We start from the raw sequence: 24,989 nt of genomic DNA, 5'->3' as shown, positions 1-24,989 counted from the left end.
CAAAATTTTCGAGTTAGTCAAGTTGAAAAATCCTATTTTAGCAACCGAACTTAAATTGAATTTTTTTCGAATCGAATCAAGTTAAAAAATTTCGAGTCAAATCAAGTCGAGCTAACGAATATTTATACTTAATGTTGCGTTTAAATGGACCGATTATTTAACTAGTAGATGAAGAATAAGATTATTTAACTACATGAAAAAATAATAATTTTACCTTTTAATTTAATGGCTAAACATTTATCATAACGACATAGTTTTGCCTTTTAACTTAATTATTTTGAATTTTAACTTTTAAAAAACTAAATATTCATCAAAACGACGTAGTTTTGTATTTGCTTATTCAGATTTTCTGATAACTTGAATTGTATAATTCATATTCGAGTTAAATAAAAAAACTTAATTTTTTATTCGAGTTAATCCGAATAACTTGATTAACTCAAATAACTCAAATTATTTAATTTAATATTTAAATTTTTTATCAAATTTTTTGAATCGAATCGAATTTTATTCACCCTACATATGATGAAATTTTTAATATTAATAAATTATTTAAAAATTCAAAAAATGTATTTAAAATTTTCGAAAGAAATTAGGAAATAAGACAAAAAAAAAAGGCAAACGGACAAACACATCCAAGGCCCCACCTCTCTCTTTCCTTGGCCCTTGCTGCTGCTAATACCAAACCCTATTTACCATTTCCCGCTTAAACATTTTCACCATCTAATCGAAGTTTTGGGAATTCGACCAGTGGTGGATCCCTCTTGTTGAATCAGTTTAATTCATTCGACTAAAAAAATTATAAAATTATAAAATTACAAATTAAAATTTTAATTTAATTGAGTTTTATACCAATTCCTAAATAAATTAATTTAATATCTTTCTTTGAATAAGTATCTCCATTAATTTAATTCATTTCAAACAATTTTATATTTTATAACTTAAAAATAAACTCAGTTATTGATTTTGTATAATTTTTTATATAACCTATATTGACAATTCATATATAAATAAATTACATAAAATCATTAAATTATTAATAAATTTATGTTCTAGTCACTTAATTTTAAAAAAAATCATAAAATATCACAAAACTATTTTTAAAAAATTACTTAAATAAATTTAGAGAATCTAAAAGAAAAACCCATAAAGTTTTTGATCTCAAAATTTCAAAAGGCAAACAAATGATTAATTTTTGTTATATAAAGTATATTAGATTGATACATATTAACTTATTCAGTGTTTGCATTTGTCTTACACATATATGTGTATATATATCATAAAGAGTATAATAGTCAAATTGGAAGAAAAACAAAGCAGGCCCATTATTGAGCTTTCCACTCTGCTACTTTCTCCTCTCTCCACACTCCCCCCACTAATCATAGCCATAAAATTCCAAGCAATCATTACAAAAACCGCAAATCCTTGTTTTTTTTCTTCCATGGCGGAAACCAGCACCACCACCAGCTTCATCAATGGATATTCCTCCATTGCTAGCTTAGCTACTGACCATCTCTTTACAATCTTACTTTTACTTCCCATGGATTCAATCCTATCTTTCGTCATGACTTGTAAGAAGTTCAGGTATTTGGCTACTTCTGATATTCTATGGGAATCAGTTTGCAGGAGAGATTGGGGAAACACTGCTGTTGATGCTCTTAAATCTTCTTTTCATGACGATGAACAACGTCGATTGATTCCCTGGATTAGGCTTTACAAACAAGTCTCTCGAGTTGACTCGGTTTGTTGTTACAAACTCGCTGAGCCAGATCCCGATTTGGTTTTGCCAGTTCCTCGAGCTTCTCACTCTCTCAATTTTGTCTCCGGTTGCTTGGTTTTGTTCGGTGGCGGCTATGAAGGAGGTCAGTCACTTTAATTTCCTTTTTTTTTATTAAGAATTTTGAAAACTTATACCCCATGGATGAGCTAAAATATTCCAAAGTAAAATGAAAAATCGAAGTATATCTTTTATTTTTTAATCTTTGATTTTGATGCATGTTTCATGGAATGGCATAGCTGTTATTGTTTCTTTTGAATTTAGTAAAATCAGTACCAGTAGCATCATATGCTTGACTTTAGTAGGATATTTAGAGAATCATATTCATGATATGAAAAATACAGATATTGAATTCAAACACTTCAAGAAAAAAGTAATAATTCTACTTTATAATATTCAAGGTTTTATATATATATTAGATTATTGAATAGTCAGGATGCAGAGGAAAATCTAAATTATGTAATAAATATTTTTATAAAAAATTAATATAAAAGACAAATGAAACTTTGGTGGAAATAAAGATACTAAAATCCATAATGTTTTATGTTGAAATATCATTGTGTGTTTATTTTTTATATTAATTTTATATATGAATTTTGGTTAAATGTATAATTTGATGTAAGAATTTTGATTTTGATTTACTTGTATATATTTAAATAAATAAATTTATATAATTATTTTTATGTCGAATTAATACAATTGTTTTTTTATATAATATATTAACGTAAAATGGTATTAATTCGATAATGTTGTTAGTGATTTCTAAAAATTGAATCAAATTAAAAATTCATTTATAAAATCGTCAAAATCAAACTTCATAACATTGAACATTAAATAAAAGTTCATATATAATTTTGATATTTATCCCAAAAATAAAACCGAATAATATAAATATAATTTACTATGCGTAGTTGGCTCAAAAGCTTAATATATGATTTTGCTTTGTTTTTGGTGCATGTTTCCTAGAATGGCTTTTCTCTTATAGTCTTGAATTTAGTGAAACCACTACCAGTAGACGATTTATTTTGGTTATACATGTATTCTTTTAATCTTCTCGTATTATAATCGTGCTTAAAAGTATTTTATATTTATATAGAACTAATGATAAGTTAACAGTGGATTGGATTTGTTTGGTTATATGTGTATTCTTTTTGTGTTTGTGTATCTTCTCGTATTTATATTTATAGAACTTATCATGTATTCTTTTTCGTATTTGTGCATCTTCTCGTGTTGTAATTGCGCTTAAGGTATTCTATGTTTTACAACTTTTGATAAGTTAACAGTCGATTGGATTTACTTGGTTTATATATGTATTCTTTTTGTATTTGTATATTTTTTCGTATAATATTCGTACTTACGATATTTTATATTTATAGAACTTTTGATAAGTTAACAGTGGATTGGATTTATTTGGATATACATGTATTCTTTTCGTATTTGTGTATCTTCTCGTATTGTGCTTAAGGTATTTTATATTTATAGAACTTTGGATAAGTTAATGAATTGTGTTATATAGTTATAGTTGTACTTATATAGTTATATTGCATTCATGTTACTTTTTTTGTGTTGTGTCATGTTTCCTATCATGTTTTACTCATTTTTGTGGTGTTGTATAATCATGTCATGTCTAGCATTCTATGGTGCAAGCCGTGGCTTTGGTTTCTCAAAAATGGTAATTATGTGTTTTAATTTCTTTAAAATTTATGAAATTAAAAGTTAACATAATGTTAAAATTACATTTTAACCCTTTAAAATCTATGATTCATCTTTTGCTTCTAAAGCGATTTTTTAGCTTTGTCCCTACTAGCATTGTTAGGTCTAAAACTTTAAGGTGAATGTCAGATATGAGTATATATTCAATACAAGTATGTTCAATTTCTTTTAGAAGTTTTTTTTTTGTATATTTGAGAGTTATATTTGTTTCCTTGTCCGAATATGTTGGTAAAAGTATCACAGAGGCCCTTGTGCTCAGACCATATTTTCCCCCTCTACTAAAAAAAATGGGCAAATTAGTTCTTATATGTTAGATTAAAGAGTAAATTTGTCTTTCCATTAAAATTTTCATTTGTTTCTACTATTAAATAATGGTCCTGCACACTAGAATGAGATACATGTGGCACATCATGTGTAATTGTCAAGTTATTCTGTGAGATACATATGTTTTTATTAGTTGAAATGGATGAAAATTTTAAGGCTTAATGACAAAAATGGCCACTAACGTTTACATGTTTTATTAAAATGGCCCTAATTGTATTTTTTAGCCATTTTTGGCTATAAACTTTTGTTTTTTTTTAACTGTTTTTTTAACAGATTTGATGAAAGTACCATTAAAAAAATTAACGAGGATGATGTAAAATATTTTTAATGAGATATAATTTATTACTTAGATAATTCAATAAAAAAATTACATGTGAAAAATAATAAAATAAATAAATCATACATGAAATTAAAAAAAACTCCTAATTTAAAGAAAGTAAACATAATTAAGGTTGTTAACTTTTTTAACGGTACTTTCATCAAATTTGTTAAAAAAAGCAATTTGAAAAAAAAAAAAAAAGGTTGATGGCCAAAAAAAGTTTAAAAATATAATTAGGGTCATTTTGACAAAACATGTAAACATTAGTAGCTAAATTTGTCATTAAGTCAATTTTTAATGAAAAGAATCAATTTGCTCTTTAATCTAATATACAATGATTAATTTCTTTATTTTTTTGAGTTAAAAGGGTAAAATGTAATTTGACTTTTAGTACAAGGGCCTTATGGTAGAATATGCATGAAACATAAATATAGAGCATGAGTATTTTAGTGAAAAATCAATGTAATTTGGCATCGGTTAACCATGCCAGTTTTTAACAATACAAATGGATGAAATTTTTAATAAAAATGATTAATTTGCACTTTGATTTAATGTAAAAAAGATTATTTTACCCATTTTTTGAGTCGAGAGAGTAAAATGTAATTTAATTCTTAGTATAGGAGCCTCTATGATACTTTTATTGGATATAATCCTCTAAATACATGGAAATATATGTATGTGACAATATATCTCGATGTCTGATACTCACGTTTGAATTTGAGTAACTCACAGATATCTGAACTTTTTGAACTTTTGCTGCCTTTAGGACGCGATCTTGACGATACATGGGCAGTTTACATCGGCAACAATTCTCAAAACATGCTAAAATGGCAGAAGATTCAAACAGGTACCCCAAGTGGAAGATTTGGCCATACATGTGTTGTTATTGAAAATTGTCTTGTTTTGTTCGGAGGAATCAACGAGAGAGGCGACCGACACAGTGATACATGGTTAGGACAAGTTTCACTCCACGAAAACCTCGGCATCTCGCTGTCATGGCAGCTACTCGATGTCGGTTCGACGTCTCCACCACCACGAGGAGCCCATGCTGCATGTTGTATAAGCTCTAGGAAGATGGTTATCCACGGAGGGATTGGTTTAAATGGTGTCAGGTTAGATGATACATGGATTATAGAACTGTCTGAAAATCGATGTTACGGAACATGGCATAAAATCGTTAGCCATCCATCACCTCCTGCTCGTTCAGGACATTCATTGACATGTATCAGCGAAACGCAAACGATTCTGTTCGGTGGAAGAGGATTGGGATACGAAGTTTTGAATGATATATGGGTGTTACATGTGACCGAAGGTTACTCAAAATGGGTTCAAATCTTTTACGAGTTGCAAAACATACCGGCCGGAGTTTCTCTCCCACGAGTTGGACATTCGGCTACGTCGATAATCGGGGGACGGTTACTAATTCATGGAGGAGAAGATTCATTGAGGCATAGGAAAGATGATTTCTGGGTCTTAGATATTAGTCACATATCATTAGAAAAAATGCATCCTACAAGATTGAATTCGAAAAGAATGTTAGCAAACAAGTGGAGAAGACTTACACCCGAAGGTTATAAACCCGGGTGTCGATCATTTCATCGAGCTTGTGTCGATGATTCGGGTCGATATTTGTACGTGTTCGGCGGAATGGTCGACGGATTGCTTCAGCCTGCTGAACCGGCTGGGCTTAGGTTTGATGGTGAGCTATTTCTGGTGAAGTTGGTACTTCAGTTATGAAGGAATAAAAAAAAAAAGAAGAGATTAGAGGCTTGTGTATGTATGTAGGTATGTACGTACCATGTGTGCATGTATATATATATGTATGCGTTTCATGGACATGGATGAACAGTAATTTTAAAATTGCATGTGTTGATTAAAGTTGTTCATAGATTAAATCGGAAGTTTTTAAAAAATTCCAAAGTGTCAAACTTGAACTAATTAAAAGCTTGTTTTATTGTTTAAGACTAATATATTTTTTATTTTAATTTAATTATAAGAAATAAAAATGTTAAAGTAAAGTTATTTGTGTTTTTATTATTTGTAAATATGAGTTAATTTGAAGTTAAAAAATATAAATTCAAACTTATCCCAAAATGAATCTGATCACTTGTATAGACCACAATTTTGTGTGAATAGGTTTATGAGTTTGAAACTAAATTAATATTTAACTTTAATTATCGTATCAAGAAAAAAATTATGCTTTTATCTGTATATTAAAAAAATCTCATTTTTGCTCAGAAAAAACTCTTTTTTATCTCATAACACTACAAATTAATTAATTAAGTTTTAGTTCGATCGTTATTGCAGCAATTGCAGCAATTACAGCAATTAAGAAAACATAAATTCAAGTATGCTTAAACTAATTTTTTTCCAATTTAAAAATTTAAAAAGATTATGGATAAAAAATGAACATTATATAAAAAATTAAATTATTCTTGGAAAAAAATAAATAAAATACTAGAAAAAAGAAAGAGAGAATCATATGAATAAAACAATGCAAAACATAGATTAAATTTTTTTTTCGTTTCTATTTTACATAATTGCAATCTACTACTCAACACGCATAAACTCCCTAATAACATCAAGCCAACCCCCATGACAAAAGCCTCCGAGCCCTATTTTACTCGGATTCGGGTGTGAGTATCAAATACAAATATGTATTCGACATGGGTATTTTCTTTTATGTATTCGAAAAGTCCTTGAAAGGTTATATCCCAATGGCCATGTTCAAATACACGTCAAACACGGGGACTAAAAAGAAAAACAAAAAATCGAAAAACAACATAGAAACCAAAGAGCTATACAACGAGTTAAAATGACAACAACAAAGACAATCACCTACCCCGAAACTCCTAAGTCATCGCATTATCGCCTCTCATAAGTGCCATTTTTCCGCCCACCAACACCGCCACCATTGCCATAGAAATAAAGAAAGAATAATCATTTTAACTATGTTACCTGAGAAAGTCCACAACGAGCATACACTACTAAACCGGGATAACATCGGTCTTTGATGTATCTTCACATCTCACTATAATACCCTCGAGACCGGCCGGGAAGATACACTTTGCACATTGACATCCTGTTGTTATTGGCTCGGACGGAGGGACGATCATGAGCACGTTGTCGTTTCTTTGAACAACTCCCATTACACTAACCGTGCTTCCTTCTTTGATATACCTACAAATACCGGAATTTGTAAATTCCAAAGTCAAAATAGTTTCTCCGAGTTTTTTTTATACCAACTTATAAGATAATCCAGATACTTACCCTTCTTTTATCCGCATTACACGGTCATCACTCGAAAGGTTCCTTTCTCCGAGCCACCTAATGAAATCTGGAGGTAATGTTTCACTGGCTGGGTCAACATCAATGACAACAGAATCATCCACATAAGGAGTCACCCTTGCTCCGTAGCCTGTTTTTACCAATGCTCTCAAACCCGACTGGAAATCGGAGATGTAGAAGTCAACCGCACGCCTCTGTCAAAGAGATAAGACACGAAAAGGTTAAAAGAGTCGGCCAAACCATTTTCCTTTTCTTAAATATGCCCTTATGTCTTTATCACATCACCGCTTGTGTCAATTCAAGGCGCATAACATTTATCAAATCAGTAACTGAATACTCCAACAACTTACTTCGGACAATCGAAGCCCCCACGTAAATCGGCGATGTTTAGGATTGGCTGCTTTAGAATCCCATCCGCGGTACTCGTATAAATTAGTAGATGTATAAACACATCTAGGAACTTTCTGGAAGGATGATTCGAGTGGCACATTTCCGCATGTTACAACCTTCAAGAAACACCAAATATTTAGAAAAGCTTTACTCATTCAAGTTCTACAATTTTTCCATGAATCAGGATTTTGATCGAACAGGCTCCGTCTCATGGTAATTATTTAGTTGACATATTCGAACCACATATAAAAAGATTAACCCTTGTAACCGCTATTACTAATACACAAACATTAAATCACATACCCCGGAGATCTTCACCAATTGTCCGTTCTTTGCATTTCGGAGCTCAGCATCGGGATAACGAGCAATGAACCCCATAATAGCTCTTCTTCCCCAACACGAATTCCAAGCAAATAATGCAGCAACAGTACCGAAAAGGACCACAACAACGATGAGGAGAATGACATTGTGAACAGCTCCGAGAATAAAGCCCCCAGCAATGAAACCCATCACAAAAAGCAGTATCAATGACCACAATATCGGTTTCGGGAAGTTCCTCTTAAAAGAAAACTCATCATCGTCATGGTTAAGAATGTTCACAGCAGAACCATGTACCTTCATTGATCCCATTGTATCCAAAGGACCAGATACTTTTCTAGGAGCCCCGGATGAATTTAGTGGGCCCGAAGAGATAGGCCCGGATGTAATGAGACCAGTAGCAGGAAGGACTGGAATAGGACCGGAGTTTTGGCGTCCACTCGATGTTAGTCCACCAGACTGAGGGCCGGATGTTCTCTTTACCGGATCCCCATGTCGATTCAATGGTCCAGAATTTGACTTCTTTAATGAAGTTGAACCAGACATGCCTCCTGTAGGTCCAGGACCAGAGGTGGTATAGCCTGCTCGAGGTGCTGCAGTAGTAGGCATGATTGGTCCAGAGTGTGAAGCAGCACCTCCGAAAGATCCAGTCCTCGAAGGGGCACTACTTATAGGTCCGGATTTCCGAGACTTAGAGCCATCAACAGGGATATCGAACATTTTCCCCAACTCTCCCGACTTTTTGATATCACCACCAGTATAGGGCATTGCTACTGAGCTCATTGTCGGAGTTCTTTCCTTGGGCTGCTCTGGCCTACCTGATACATAAAGACCATTGCTGAGCTGATGAGATGGGAATCTCGAACCCATCGAGCTTCCGACGTACAAATACAGAAGATATCACACAAGAAAGGCTTCCAATAGTCCGTTGATAAAAAACTTAGAGTCCTCCTGACATAGAAAAAAGGCACCTTAAATATTGAATGAATAGTTTAATTCTAATAATCACAGAGACATAGGTCGGTGCAATAGAGAATCAAGAATCAAACAATATGGATCTAACTACTCACAGTAAAAGTACCATGAAGGCTCTTGTAATAGGAGTCAAATTGAATTTTGCCTCCCGCAAAAAAAATGAGCAAATTAGTCCCTATATTTTAGTTCAAAGAGCATATTGATCCTTTCTGCTAAAAATTCCATCCATTTGTAAATTGACATGGCTGATGGAATAACCAAATAGTGATACGTGGCATGCCAAGTGTACATCATGCTAACATATAGGGACCAGTTTTTAACAGTAGAAATGAATGAAATTTTTAATAGAAGGACCAGTTTGCTCTTTGATTTAACGTATAGGGACTAATATGCCTATTTTCTAAGTAGTGGAAGCAAAATGCAATCTGACTCCCATTACAGGAGCCTCCATGGTACTTTTAGCAACCAATCAGGTACTTACAAAAACACATATACAGCAGCAGTAAAGGCACGTATTTGGATTGCTCTTCTATATGATAAATACTGTTCTAATCAAATACACATGTATATCGTCACCAATTTCCATTTTGAGCTAAAGCATAAGTGGATTCAATAGTTAAATCGTGGAAGTTCAGTCGAATCTATGAAAATTGATGCAACATAAATGGTTGACAACAATGCGGTAACCGTGAATTCTAAAGAAGAAAACGCAGTGACAGGACAAAGAAAATGAAAAAAAGGTAAAATCCTGAGAATAGTCCCTGTACTTATCATTTTGTGCGGATTAGTCCCTCTACTTTTATTTGATCAAAACTAGTCCATCCAGAGTGTTCTGATTAAAAGATCTCCTTAAGAATCTCAGCTTGCAGTAATTGTACTTATAACACAGTGCACATCCATACTAACAGTCACAATCTCCCAAAACGATCCCTAAAAACGAACTAAAAGTACTTGAACCGTAACTTGCGCTGCTTAATATTTTATAAAGTTCTATGATGTCCTACAACTTAGCTCAAGAACTTTGTTGTGCTTGCATGGGCGAGAATAGAACACATCCTGCCATGGGATAGGAGCGCTATTGAGGGACTCCCTTACTATCCTGTCCTAAGCCTAAGGTATTAAAAAATGGCACGGTTTCACTAGGAGATCTTTCCTTTATCTTTCTTGATGCAAAAGAAAGACTCCATTAGCCTTAACCTTTGGTTGTGATTGTCGCCTTGTAACCAAAACCAATGAAGCTAACTACTTCCCTCGAGATTGCTTTGCTCTTATATTCTCGTAAATAAACTATCTACAAATGCTTGAATCTATTTACTATCTATATTACTTAGACTTGTGAGTGTTTAATACAGATAAATATCCAATACGAAAATGAGTGAGGAACATATGCACTTAAAAAGAAAATGAAGAGTCGGAGCAACATAGTCTCGTATCACTATGCACAAAAGCATTTACAATAGAAGTAAAGATCTAAAATTATATTGAACCAAGCTAAGTTAAACAACTCAGATTCTAAAGAGATCAAAAAAATGGAAATTTCCAATAAATCACCCAAAATGAAAGAACTAAGCAAAACCCAGATCACAAATTGAAACAAAGGCTCAACTAATGTTGATTTCAACATTTTCAAGCTTTTCTTATTCCTTTTCAAAAAAGGCTATTTTGTCACCAAAGAAACAAACTGAGAAGCCTAAATCAGAAGGGGGTAAAAAAACCAAGTAAACTCCCATTTTATTTTACTAAAAATAGATTAAAAAGGAAAAAAAAAAGATCTATACAAACAAGTAGATACTTTCAAACTTAAAACAGTGAAACTAGATATTAAAAATGGCTAATTTGTCACCAAATAACCAAATAGAAACCAGTAAATTCCTATTTTTATTTTACTAAAACTAAAGTACAAAAAGAAGAAGAAAAGATCTACATAAACAAGTAGATGTTTTCAAGCTTAAACAGTCACTCAAAAACTACATTTTTTCCTCAAAACAAATTCAAATACAATAAAAATGGCTAAAAAAAACAATACCCAGAGGCAAAATAAAGTGAAATCAAACGCTAAATCACAAAACGAAAGATACCCAGATCTTCATTTTGAAACAAAATAGCAAAGATCAAAGATCTGCGGGAAAAAATAAAGAAGAAAAATGGAAGATATAGAAAGGAAAAAAAAAAGAAGAAGAGAAAATACCTGAAATTGAAGAAGGTGATGAAAATATAACTGAAGTAGTTGAGGAAATCAAGAGATTTACAGACATTATACGAGGAAAAACAAAGTTAAAAAAAAATTAACAAATACTAAAAAGATATATTAACCCCCCAAAAAAAATCTCTGTCTCTCTGTTTTAGTTTCTAGCTGCTTACTGGTTTTTTTTTTTTTTAAAGTTCGTTCCTTTTTTTTCTTCTCTTTTAAGCTTGTTTTATTTTAAAGAAAATATGAAAATTATTTTAACTAAAATATATTGATATTTAATTGTATAATAATTTTAAGATAATGATTAAAAGTGTCCACATGCGGGTGGCATGATTTTGCTAAAAGTGATTTTTGCTTAACTTCGAATTGAACTTCATTTGTTAAATTATTAATGAGTTGGAATCAAATTTTAATTCGATAAATAATTTTTTAATAATTATTAATTTGAAAAGATAATTAATATTATATTTAGAGCATAAAAATGGGGGTCAAATATCAAAATGACGGATTTACCCATTACTTTAACATTTTCTGCGTGACTTACTTATCCAACTCCAAAGCACACACATGCCTTGATTTGATTTGTTCCTTTTGCCTTATTTTCACTTTGCCCCATAACTTCTAAAACTTTTCATTTATTTACCCCATAATTATTATTTCTTTATTCTCAAACTTGGTAAGGTTTGGATAGATATGAAATTTTCATAATTTGATCTTTGAATACCATGACTCATGGACTCTTGGCATTTTTTCAGATTTTTGGGTTTAAATTATTTTTTATAGATTTTATTTCATAAATAAAAAGTAATATTTATTATTTTTTTAAAATATTTTGTCATCATTAAACTTTAAACATGAAACAAAGGTCTCTATGTATATCGGTACAAATTTGAAAGAGTATGTATGTATATACAAATATTTAAAATGTGTGCTTAGTTTGAATAAATTTAATAAGTTTTTAAATTTTTTGTATGTTTAATATATAAATATTTAAAATGTGTGATTGTATGAATAAATTCAATAAGTTTTTTAATTTTTTTGCATGTTTAATATATAAATATTTAAAATGTGTGATCGGTATAAATAAATTTAATGTTTTTAATTTTTTTGCATGTTTAATATATAAATATTTTAAATGTGTGATTGGTTTAAATAAATTTTAAAAGTTATAAATTTTTTACATGTTTAAAATATCATATTCGATAAATACCAATTATTTGAAGCTTCACTAATTTCGATAAAAGAGCTGTTGTCGGCTGATTGTAATGGTTCTAATTTAACTTGATATGAGTTGGTTGATGTAACTTCTTTATAGAGTATTTTTCTACTCAAAAAAATATATCATATTCAAAAAATTTTAAACATGAATGGTTAAAAATATAGAAATGCAGTGACATAATTTACGTGTTTTATAAATTGTTATTTTTTTTAAATTTGTTTTTATTTAACGGGCATACAATATAAAATCATTTAATAATGAATGAAATGATCCTTGTTATATTATTTAATACTCTCTCCACCATTTACATAAATAATTAAATATTGAATGTATCACGTGACATTAATTTCAACATAAACAGACCCCTCATTGATGAATAATTAAATCCTATATTTAGTAAAAATAATAAATATTAAAATTATATCATTTTAATTTGATTCAATATTCAAAAATTACTAATATTATCGAATCATTATTGCTATAATACATGCACAATCATATTAATCTCATATGAAAATAAATGTATGTAGTCATTTCTTTAAATATATAAAATTGAATAAAAATTAGAATTTCATGAAGCACAATTCAATTTTCATATTTATAATTGTATCAAATCAAAATTTATGTATAAATTGTACATTGAACCAAAGTTAATATATAAATTCGTAAAAGTTTAAAAGAAGCGTGAAAAAGAACAATTTAATTTTCTTTTTAAGTAATTAAAATTACAAATATTAAATAATTGCCTATCTATTACAGTCTTCCAGTGGTAATAACTATACCAAAAAGAGATGAATGTTGCCTAAAAAACCTAATTAATAAAACAATGTTTCCATAAGAAGGTTTAACAGATATTTGATTTCGATTCGAGATGAATATCGATCAGATAGGAAGCCGAGTATCGTAACCGAAGATTACGGGTTCAGTTTTAACTTCGTTCTCCACATTTCTCCGATCACTTTCCTCGGTGCTGGATCATCCGGACCTCTGTCTCGTTGCCCGGACGTGAAATACAAATATTCTTGCCAGAATCCGACAAGTGTGGTCTTCACTCGGTAAGGAAGTTTTCCGATCACAGACCACTCCTGTAAAAGCAGAATTACAAATATTAGAGCTTTAATGGCTTAGGTAAATAGCAAACGATACAATATTTAAAATCATCTGTTGCTGCTTCAATGACAACTGGAGGTTAAAATGTCGCAAAAGTACTCGATTCTCGATCTTCTAGTGCAAACCTACGTTGCTTCGACTCTTCAAAATTTTAAAGTCCATACCAGACATGAGTATGTTCGTATAATCCTCCAAACATTCTCTAAATACATAATAAATATACCCGTGTCTGAACATGTATCCATGCATGACATTCGTCCCAAAATCGAGTTAACATAAATGGAACAACATGTAGATTATTATCATGTTTCAAATTTTGAAGCAGTATACACAAAATGTAACATAGTCAGTCATGTGAGCCAACACTGCATCATTGAGGTAGCCGTACAAATGCAAGAACAACAGAAAAAGGTTCCTCAAGTCTTGCATGCATTAATGGATGGTCAAAGCCGAAAACTACTAGGTTTGAAAGTTTAGTACACTCGAAAATGAACAAGAAAAATCCAATAACACGGCAGCATGTGAACAGAAATTGGGGTCTTTCATGCATGATTACACAGACATGCTCACTTGCACACTTATGCACATGCATATACCTAAACACTACCGTGCATGAACAAGAAAACACGAAGCAAAATATGTAAAGCTTGTGAGTATGTAAGTACATGCAAAAATACGAAAATTTTCTATTATAAAGCCATACAAAAGATAAGAAGAAGATGATACCAGTGTATCTAGATTAAACTGAAACACTTCTCCAACCAGAATCATCTTTTTTGTTATAGGGTGTTTCTCGGTTGTGCCTCCAGCAATAACCAGAGAATTGTTAACAATAGCCCAAGCAAATTCGATATGTGAATCTGGTTTTGGCATCGGAGGTAACGTTTTCCACTTCATTTCGTCATCCAGCATGTATACGTCACTATATACCACCTGAAGAAAAATTAGAAAAATAAGTTGAATATATGGCTCGATTCATATTAATAGAAAAGATACAATTGATACTAAATTTATTAGTAAAAGATAGGTTAGACAACCAGTGGAAAACTCAATGCACCTGGTAATGAGAACAATTAAATGTTTAAATCATCCATTAAGGTTAAAGTATCTGGGAGGTGTATTATAGGGACTGGATCAAATTAGTCCCTCTATTATTAAATGGATCAATTCCCTATACTATTAAAAAGGATCAAATAAGTCCAACTTGTAACAAAGTTAACTTTTACTGTATAAAAACTATCTTGGAAATTATTATTAATTGCAGCTCAATTCCAAACAAAAAATTTCATTTACGGAACCATAAAAACTTTAAAAATATTAACTCTGTTAAACAATAAATGTTAACTCTATTCCAATTTGTCCTTATTTGATTCTTTTTAATAGTATAGGGACTAAACTGATCTATTTAATAGTAGAAGGACTAATTTGATCAGGCCCCTATAATAGAAGGACCTCTCACGTACATTCACCCATCCGTTAATATCTTCATGACCTCCAAGAGAACATCAAAACTATCGTAAAAAGGCAGAGATGCGTCCCAAGTTCAAAGTAACAAAGAACTTCATAATGCATAAAGGTACTATATATTCTGCAGAGGATAGAATGTTCATGTACAAAATTCTTAAAGACATTATTTTCTCATGTCTAGTAAAATGGAACAAAATTCTTTTAAAAAATAAACATTTTGTCAACAGAACCAGAACACATTCATTAACAACATTAAGTTCACTAATTTAATAAGGCTTTCAGTTACCTAGAAATCATTCCAATTTGGTTAATTTAGATATCATCGATAAGATGATATAGAATGCTTTAAGTAAACAAACCTAGATAAATTGATGTACTACCATATTAAAGTCACATGAAAAGAACAGTAAAGAAAAACATAAATAGCCCTTTTACCTCCATCCTTCGAGAGCATTTAAAAATAGGCGATCCAGGTTTGGCCATAAAATCACCCTCTTGACCGCCAATAACATAAAGATGATCTTTAAACACAACACAGGCCCTACATCAATGACATTTGAAAGATGAAGTTTACGTGAGATTATATAAGGAATGCACAACTGAAATCAAGTTGCAGTTCTCTTGGCCATTAAAAACAAAGAGATGCTCTTAGGATACAACTAAAGCAGTCTTTCATGATCAAGGACAATACTTCCAAAGTTCCAACTATTTCAATGTTTCAATCAAGCCAACAGAATTTACATTCTCTTCCGTTTCCATTATTGGGTAAGCGTTCTATGTTCATTCAATTGGTACAATTGCTTAAAGATATGAAGAAATAAACATATGAGCAACCTATCAGTTTACGTTGCTCTTACTCTTCGTTTTTCTTGGAGTATTCATGTCTGATAGTTGTTTCCAAAACATATCCGCACAAGAGTGTATGCGAGTGACCCTCCACAAACTAAAAAACATTTAAGTATACCAATGTGTGACACATAGCCACACTAGATTACGAGTAACCTGGACATTAGCAACTGAAGTTTAAGCCAAAATTTGCATAATTGCAGTAATGGCGTCATTAAATAAAAAATTGTCTCCATTAGCTTTATGTATGATATGATTAACCGCAAAAACTAAGCATGCATACACGCATCCTTTCAGGCTTTTACTATACAAAAACGTATAAAACTATAAATAATCAACAAAAGATGCAATGGAGTCATAATTGAAATGTACAATCACGTCGTAATAAGAACATGTATCAAAAGCCCAAACAGCACCAAAAGCATAATTTGTCAACTTGTTGACGGGGAAAAGCAATATTGAAAGAAAACGTGTAGACAAACCTATGAGGTCCACCCCGTGGAATGGGTATTTCATTCCTCCATTCCGTTTCTAATGCTTTCCCATCCTTTACAGCGAGACTCCAGTGCTCTAATCCGGGTGTATGCCTATTCTCCTTGCTTCCACCCATCACATGAAGTCTACCTCTCCAAAGTTGAGTGGCTGGTGCATACCTGAAAATATGAGGCCTGTCATTCTCGAGCGTTTTTCCCATTAAACTAGAGAAACTAGCTAAATCTGGAAATTACCCAGAACCAATATTTTTCCAGTTCATAGAAGAGTCAACAGATCAACTGTTAGAAAAAGACTGGGTTTCTAAAAAGATTTTCTAGAATTAAGTTTAGTAGATGTATAATGTCTGAATCGTCAATGAGAAAATTGGGTTAACAAACCAACATAAACAAGAAGAGGAATTTTTTCTTAAAAACAAAAAGACAGGTTCAGGCATTTGTTCATATAATCTCATCAAAGAGTAAGCAAATTTCAATGTTACTGTTCTAGCTGTTAAAATTAGGCCCACCTGTCTAGGACTCAAACTTGGTACCAGCCCATAATGATCAAAGTTTAATCATGAGCCCATCAATGGAGCTAATTCAATGAAGAAACAATAGGAAACCATATAGAAACAGCCATAAACTAGATCAAAGCTATTTGTTAGAATCTACTGCTAAATAGCAATGAAGTTGAACTACAAACTCTAAAGATTGAATTAGTAAATTAACGGTAAAAATGCTATTTATTGTTCTAAAGAATTGATCATTGAAGAAGCAGAAAGAAAATGGCAACACGTTATCTCTTTTGTTATTTGGTACTCAAATATTCACCTAGAGAAGTTCAGGACCCACTCAACAGAAGCGAAAGCAAAGAAAAAGTTAATTCACAAAGCATTACAAACAAGACATAAATTAAACACATTGAAAGTAAACAACCACAGTTTCTCAGGGGCAAGGCCATCTTGTTTCTTCCAAGAGTATTACTACACATCTCCAGCATGATTCGAGATATTCACATACCTAGGGACAGGCAAAGGGGGCATGTCACTCCATTTCTTTGTTTCAGTATCAAGAATAAATGTGTGAGCTGTAGGCCCTCTGCATTGAGGACCGTATTGTCCAGTGACTATGTAAATGTATCGCCCATCCGTCACCATGCCTAAATGTGAGTGTGCCATTTCTTTTGGCATATCAAATCTTCCTCCCCATGTATTATCCGTAAAATTGTATATATCAACATGTGAATGCACCTAAGGAAGTAAAACAGAAATGAGTGAGAACTATAACTCTATTTAACATAAATACGTGCTTAAAAATCACCATATAAGAACTTGAAAATGCAGATTAGTTCCTCCAAGGAAACACTATCACAATAGGACTGCAAATATGAATGAAATCAAAGAACTTGGTAAAATCGTCACAGGATATGTTCCGACAGTCACATCCAAGGCCAAGGAACATAGCTTGTGACAATTTTACTACGTTTAAATTTTCTAAATTTTTCCATGTATTTGGAGGGTCATAGCTCTATACCCATTTCCAAAAATGAGTCCGATATCGGTGCCAGACACAGACACTTCAAGCAAAATGAAGAGTTGGAGCAATATAAATAACATAAACATGACATAGATGCAAAAATGTCTTAATATTTATACATTATGAGTTATTAACGTATCAAAATTTATATAAAATATACAATACCTTAAACATGATTACGATGCATACATAAACACACAATTATGACACTACAAAACACATGAACATGACATATCAAGTCCAGTTATAGCCTGATCATAGGGAAAGGGATTTTATATTTTCAGATTCAACCCCAAACCTACCATATACAACTCTCTTAAGAATGCCTCCATTGATCTAACTTAACTAAGCTACAAATTAAGTAAATCATGTTTTTTGCACTCCAAAAGTAGTAACAATCGCAATGCTTATTAGTTTCATGTCTCAAAAGTAAAAAGAAATAACAAGAAAGGGAAGGCTAATACATTAGCATATGATACTGAGGAACATAGAAAGGGTAGTAGTATGTAACTAACATAATCAATGGTTCCATATCCATTGATTAAGGAAGATACAATCAAGGGTAATGCACAACAAACTATATGAAGACACGATCAAGAGTAACACAACAAAATACATGAAGGCACAATGATGACACAGCAAAATACATGAATTGTCAGGTCTCCGTACAGCCTGGAGATGAGGTTGCATGTAGAGAGATTCAAACCCAGACCTATATATACCACTTAAGAATGACTACATGAACTAACAGCGCTAACCTCCGAATCCAGTAAACCATAATAACAATTTCTAGGCTTATTACATCAGTATATAGTACTGGAGAATTTAGAAAGGGTGGTTTGTGTCTTACTAACAATCCAAGCACGACAAAATACACAAAGATACGATTATGACACAGCAAAATGCACAAAAGCGATAGGATACATGAATTGTTAGGTTTACCTACAGCCTAGATGTAGGGAAATGGATTGCATGTACTGATATTTGAACCCAAATCCGCTACATGTCACCTCTTAAGAACGATTATATAAACTAACTAAGCTAAGCTAAGCTCTAAATTCAGTAGATCAAGTAATTTGCACTCCAAAATAATAATAACAAACTAGAAAGTGTAATCATATGTTACTAACATGATCAATGGTACCATAGCCAGCAAATACAAAAAGAAGATTCTTAATCTGAATAGCAGCACCATCTAAACGAGGAACAGGAGCAGGCGCCATCTTTTCCCATTTAAGTTGAGGAGCAGGCAAATCAGCAAAAGTAGCCGATAAAACTCTACCATCTTTACTCTTTTCTTTAACATTCTTCTCCTGGAAAAAACACCAAAAAAACAGTTTAAAATCGAATCGAATCTGCATTTCCACCACCGAAACAACAAAAAGAGTGTTTTTCACCTTGGGTTTTTGGTTTGCCGACGAATTAAGAGGCTCAGTGAACATTAACGGAAATGTAGCGGGAAAATCAGATGAATGAGAAATCGAAAGAGATGAAAGCTTGAAACGAGAAGATGAAGCCCAGAAAATATCGGCAATGAGACCGATCAATAAAAGACCGATACCAATGCATATCAACAGAAATCTTATCGTTCCCGGTGTATGCTGCTGCTTCCCTGTTAGCCTCACCATCGCATCCTTTTTTTTTCTTTTTTCCTTTTTTGCTAAGTCGCTGCAAATTGCAGAATCCAATCCCTTTCTTACACCGACGTTAAATTAGGATTGACAAAAATATATACGAGTTCAATTTTTCTTGAATTCAATTTGATTTTTTAGATCTGATAAATACGTGTATATGTAACTGGGCTCGTTTGAATTGAGTCAGATTTGTAGAATATGTAGAATTCAAGTAAAAAGTTAATCGAATATATTTTACAGCATTAACTTAATTAAGCTGATTTTCGCGGATTCAAAGCTTTTGTCGCAAATAATTTAATTCTTATAATTTTAAAAATAATTAACAATAATATTATTCATTAATTATTCGAGATTTTACATAATTTTGATGCATATAAGAAATATTCAACCTTCAATCTTTATATATTTTATATAAATATTGTAAATTAAATTTATTAAATTAAAATTAAATTAATAAAATATATTAATATTATAACCAATTTATTAAAGCGATACCATTTTGATAATTCTTAATTACTCGCTTTAAAATTTTAGAGGGCTAGAAAAGTCTTCTACCTTAATGTTTTATTTAATGGAACAAAATAATATTTAATCCTTGAACTTGGAAAATTTTTTCAACTTAATCCTTAAATTTTTTTGTCGATATTAATCTTTAAACTTAAAAATTTTTCTTTGTCAATTTTGGTACTAACAAAAATTGAAAAAAAAATTGTTAAGTTCAGCAATTAATATAAATAAAAAAATTCGGAGACCAAAATAAGAAAAATTGCAAAAACTCATAGACTAAATGTTATAAAGATTATAAAAATGGTATAAAAATGGATAAACTGCACCCAAAAGATTATAAAGCCTTTTTATTCGCACAGTCTGCCTCAACCAATGAAAAACTCTTAATTCTGTTTTTAAACGTAACATATTTGTGAATCAATATTAATCGTTAGATCTTCAATCGTCGATTGCTAGTTTAGTGTTGTTAAGTTAAATATATCCCAAATAACATTTCTATTAGAAGAGAGAATGGTTAAAGTTTTGAGTTTAATATGAGAAGAAATAAGCGTTAATGCTTTTGATGAACTCATTAACCAAATCACCTAATTAGTAGAAATACAAATTGGAATAATTTATTTGAATCGAATAAAAATACTAAACCACCCACAGAGTCTAAACATGATGAATTCAACATGCAAAGTCCAAACACATCTGTTTCCTTTTTACTATAAAAATACTTTTACATGTTTTCTTCTAGACATTTGGACATAGCAATTGAAGAAAGTGAAATGGAGAATCTTACAAATACAATCCATATTCACACCATTTTTTTAAAAATATTTACACGTAGAAAAAGCTGGAATATAATGCCAAAGCACAGGCTTAACATGGAGTGACGATGCTCAAATAATCTAAACTTATAACATCTAATCATCTCTTTAATAATACATCATAAAATACATATCATATTTTAGCTGTTAAAATGAAAAGGAAAAAAGAAGGTTTTTATTTCAGTTCCATTTTTATATTGCATCTGTACAGCTCCTCCAATCTTGACTGAAAAAGCTCTCCTCGTCAACAAATCTACTTCTTATTGAGCCTGCAAAGTCCCCCAATTCGACTTTAAAATTGATAAATCAATAAAGGTTAAAATATGCCATAAGTCCCCTCTACTCTTTCATAAATTTAGAATTTAGTTCCCCTCCCTTGATATTTCAGATTCCAAATTCCAAGTCCAATTATTAACCCTATTAAAAATTTTTAATTAAATTTGCTGGTGAGATCTTGTGAAATATATATAAATACTCATGTAACTAAAAAAATAATATTATGATCAAACATTAACAGTTGAACCTAAATTTTAAAATCTGAAAAGTAAAAAGACTAAATTCTAAATTTATGAAAATAACAAGGACTTATGACATTTTAACCATCAATAAACTTCATCAAATTGTATAGACGCAAAACTATGTTATTCCTATTATTCATTTTTCTTAAGTACCATTATCTGGGATATTTCCGGACACCCAAGTATATAGAAAAACCAGAAGAGAAAAAATTAACGATACTCATGTTGATTAATGCGAGATGCAAATTATAACTCACCCAGATGCTCTTATTAGTGCAATGAGAATGGTTTCATCCTTCTTCCTCGGATTTAGATGAAGCATTCGATTTCATCTCTACCTCCACCGGATGGGGGGATCCACCTGTAACATTGTAAAGAAAATTATATTATGCAGATGAGCATTTAAAAAAAAGAATATTGATCTTATACAGGTTCCCGGAATAATCTCATTCTCAGACAATGACCATTCAAGATTTGTCCATCCTTACATATAATGAACATTGGAACAGCAATGACCCTTCAAGTTTTCTATTGATAGCACCCACAATTTTTTAAGAAAAAATAAAGAAGTACACAGCAATGCATAATGGAAAGTTCGGAAGCTATGTTACTCAAACTCGGGGTCCTCTTGTAATGTTAAATTTGGCACATAAGTATTTAGCAATTCATTCAGCGAAGAAACCTTTGTCTTCTTCATCCCTTTCTAACGAGGGATACATGGACGACAGCCATATAACTTAAATCCTAAAACCTTTGTCCATTACTATGTATATCATAACTGTTGTAAGAACGAACACCAACTAAACAGACATAGAAAAAGCTAACTAACGGTTCAAACTTTCTAGTAATATAAATGCAGAAAAGCACACAGCAATGCTGAATGGAGAATTAAGAAGCTATGCTATTTAGACTCAAGTGTAAGTATCAGATGCATACTCAACTTTTTCCTAAATTTTTTAATGTATTTGGAGGATCCTTTCTCTGGTCTCTGGTCTCTGGTCTTATCTTAGCACCCATATCTGAAATATGTCAAAAAATGGATACAAAAGGTTCGAAAGTAATATTTTCTTACGTACTTCTGGTGAAGTTAGGCATCATTGAGAAAAAATTTCTCAATCACATAGTATTTTCTCTCAAGAAAAGAAAGCTGGTTCTTACCTATGAATCGCAAGTTATCAATCACTAATTTTCAGCCGCCGTAATATGCCTAAAACAATGGCGAAATCTCTTATTCAAAGATACCCAATGCCGGTAACTAAATAAACCTATATAATAAACAATTATATTCTAGTCAGAATGAACAAACCCGAATAACTCAATAAAAAAAACGCCACGTTCTAGGTTGAATTGGTCAACAAAGAGGAACCGTATTTATATTATTAAATTTTTTAATAGTATAAGCATAACGGCAGGTCCTTGGGAAATCAAATTGAATATTAGGGTAAAAGTTTGCGGGTTTGCCCAAATTTAAAAATAATCAAGTTCACCATCAAATTGAAAAGTGGAAACAGGTTAAAATTACAGGGCAATTGATAGCATTGGATCCTCGAAATTCAATTTGAATGTTAGGGCAAACTTTTCCCCCAAATTTAAAAAAAAAATCCAAATCCACCGTAAAATTGAAAGGCAGAAGGTGGATTCATATTGCTAAGAATTAGATAATTGAAATTACCTTTGATGAAATACTCGGAAGAAGGCCAACCTCGTATGGTGGTGGTGGACAAGGACTCCTCCGGGGTCAAAGGATTAGCCAATTTCTCAACAATCTGAGCAAGGCCGTATGATTGCGACGTGGGAGGCGGGACCCAATAAGAGGATCCGGGTAGGAAAGGGAGCCAATCGGGCGCCGAACGGCGAACAATGATCCGATGGATGGCGTCTTCGAGTTTTCGCAGGAGCGGATCGGAGGAAGACTCGGAAGAAGCATCGGACTGATCGAAATGATTGGGTTGGCTCGATTGGGTTCGCAACGAAACGAGACGAGAGGAAGATGTGCAAGGTTTGGTGAAGGGTCGTAGCTTGATTACGGTTTGGCAAAGTGAACGAGCCATTAAGCGGTGAATGGATAATGGGGAAAGGGAAAAGGGAACAAAGATACGTATTAAAAGTTACAGGCTCTGCCTCTACTTATAGAGCTTAGAGACATATGGGCCGGTAGAGTCGCGATTCGGTTCTATAAATTTTATATGTCTTAACTCTTAAGGTTGAATTTGGACCGGCCCAATATTAAAGTTTTAATTAAAAATTGTGAAAAAATAAATTACGTAAAATTGTATGTAAACAACACATTTGTTGCGAATACAAGAAAGATTATTTTTTTCTTTTTTAATGCTTACTTGTGCTTAAAAACCAATTAGTTTTGTAGTGTGTTCTCTTTTTGTTGAATGATGTATTTATGCTATTTTTCACATGTTTAGAGATATGACCAATATACATACATATGTAATATACATTTGTAAATGTATTATATAAGTCTTTATATTAAGAGTTGAATTAAATTTTATACTCTTTACTTAAAAAAATAAGTAAATTAGTTCATGTATATTAAATTAAAAAGTAAACTAATCATTCTATTAAAAAGTAAACTAATCTTTGACAACCTCATAGAGTTGAAAAATTCTCTATTAAAACGGCGTATAATAATTTAATATGGATAGATAATCAAACAGGGAATAAGATTTGGAGGGGAATTTAAAAGACTAATCTACCATCAAGAATCAAACATTTTCTCTAGATAGTTATATACCGTAAGCTCTTAACAAACTTTGAAAGGAATAAAAGAAATTTGTCTCCTACAAGGAACTGCACCATGTGTGGGGACAATCAAGAAACAATTATTCATACTTTGCATGATTGTTCTATTGCAATTAAAGTATGGGAAAAGGTAATAACCCGAATTATTTGTCTCACTCCTTTAATTTAGATATTTTGAATTGGATAATTACCAACTTGAATGACGATTTTTGTGGAGATGATGCTCATGCGGGACTCTTTTTTTGTCTTGTGCTAGATGCTACGAAAAAAATAGGAATGAATTTATTTTTCAACATATTTCAAGTAGGCCTGATTAGATTGTATGCAAGGTAGGATGCTTTAGGAAATTTGTTAGAAGGGGCTTCGGTTTAAAGTTCGAGCTATGGGCTATTTTAATTGGTCTAGAAGTGACTCGATTAATGAACTATAACAAGATTATTGTTGAGAGTGGCTGCTTTAATTTAATTGAAATAACATTAGAAAATTCTGTAGATATTCATTAAATGACACTCATACGACGTATTATTAAGGCCAAAAGGTAGCTACATATCAAATTTACTTTCTTTTGAGTTCTCTAACTTTCTTGTTAGGAATTTATTATTGCGAGATAAATTCGGTGCATCACATGTAAAACTTATTTTATCTAAAAGCACTTGATTTACTCCTTTCATTATAAAAAAATATATTCATTTATAGTTTTCTATTATTAAAAAACTATCTAATTATTTTATTAATGATACCAATTTTAAATAATGGAAATGGACCAAAGTTTTAATAAAAATTATTAGTTTATTTAATTAATCTAATATATAATAGTTAAT

At 31.6% G+C, this 24,989-nt stretch overlaps 4 protein-coding genes across 5 annotated transcripts; 1 reads left to right on the top strand and 3 right to left on the bottom strand.

The window, feature by feature from the left end:
* Positions 1–1,250: 1,250 nt before the first annotated feature.
* LOC107925081 (F-box/kelch-repeat protein At1g51550) lies at positions 1,251–5,990 on the top strand. Its single transcript, XM_016855646.2, has 2 exons — positions 1,251–1,859; positions 4,897–5,990. The coding sequence occupies exons 1-2, from the start codon at positions 1,262–1,264 to the stop codon at positions 5,865–5,867; spliced, it is 1,569 nt and encodes a 522-aa protein (XP_016711135.2). The 5' UTR covers positions 1,251–1,261; the 3' UTR covers positions 5,868–5,990.
* Positions 5,991–6,613: 623 nt separating this feature from the next.
* Positions 6,614–11,531, bottom strand: LOC107925073 (uncharacterized membrane protein At1g16860). 2 transcript variants are annotated; one of them, XM_016855636.2, is made up of 5 exons: positions 11,290–11,531; positions 8,112–9,077; positions 7,769–7,924; positions 7,401–7,612; positions 6,614–7,310 (listed from the first exon to the last, which is right to left on the bottom strand). In XM_016855636.2, exons 2-5 carry the CDS (start codon positions 8,994–8,996, stop codon positions 7,118–7,120), a joined length of 1,446 nt encoding a protein of 481 aa, XP_016711125.2. In that variant the 5' UTR covers positions 8,997–9,077; positions 11,290–11,531; the 3' UTR covers positions 6,614–7,117. The 2 variants fall into 2 exon arrangements, with proteins under 2 accessions (XP_016711125.2, XP_016711126.2); XM_016855637.2 differs by having other exon boundaries at positions 11,128–11,290.
* A 1,667-nt stretch (positions 11,532–13,198) lies between these two features.
* On the bottom strand, positions 13,199–19,770 carry LOC107925076 (kelch repeat-containing protein At3g27220). Its single transcript, XM_016855641.2, has 7 exons — positions 19,341–19,770; positions 19,074–19,256; positions 17,428–17,657; positions 16,417–16,587; positions 15,524–15,629; positions 14,348–14,554; positions 13,199–13,596 (listed from the first exon to the last, which is right to left on the bottom strand). The coding sequence occupies exons 1-7, from the start codon at positions 19,569–19,571 to the stop codon at positions 13,426–13,428; spliced, it is 1,299 nt and encodes a 432-aa protein (XP_016711130.1). The 5' UTR covers positions 19,572–19,770; the 3' UTR covers positions 13,199–13,425.
* A 982-nt stretch (positions 19,771–20,752) lies between these two features.
* On the bottom strand, positions 20,753–23,521 carry LOC107925082 (uncharacterized). The gene is made up of 3 exons (XM_041079430.1): positions 23,087–23,521; positions 21,672–21,775; positions 20,753–21,165 (listed from the first exon to the last, which is right to left on the bottom strand). Exons 1-2 carry the CDS (start codon positions 23,463–23,465, stop codon positions 21,705–21,707), a joined length of 450 nt encoding a protein of 149 aa, XP_040935364.1. The 5' UTR covers positions 23,466–23,521; the 3' UTR covers positions 20,753–21,165; positions 21,672–21,704.
* Positions 23,522–24,989: the final 1,468 nt, after the last annotated feature.

This window comes from Gossypium hirsutum, chromosome A10 (genome assembly GCF_007990345.1).
Source record: "Gossypium hirsutum isolate 1008001.06 chromosome A10, Gossypium_hirsutum_v2.1, whole genome shotgun sequence".
In the NCBI taxonomy this organism is placed as follows: Eukaryota; Viridiplantae; Streptophyta; class Magnoliopsida; order Malvales; family Malvaceae; genus Gossypium; species Gossypium hirsutum.
This window is presented reverse-complemented; position numbering and strand designations above follow the sequence as displayed.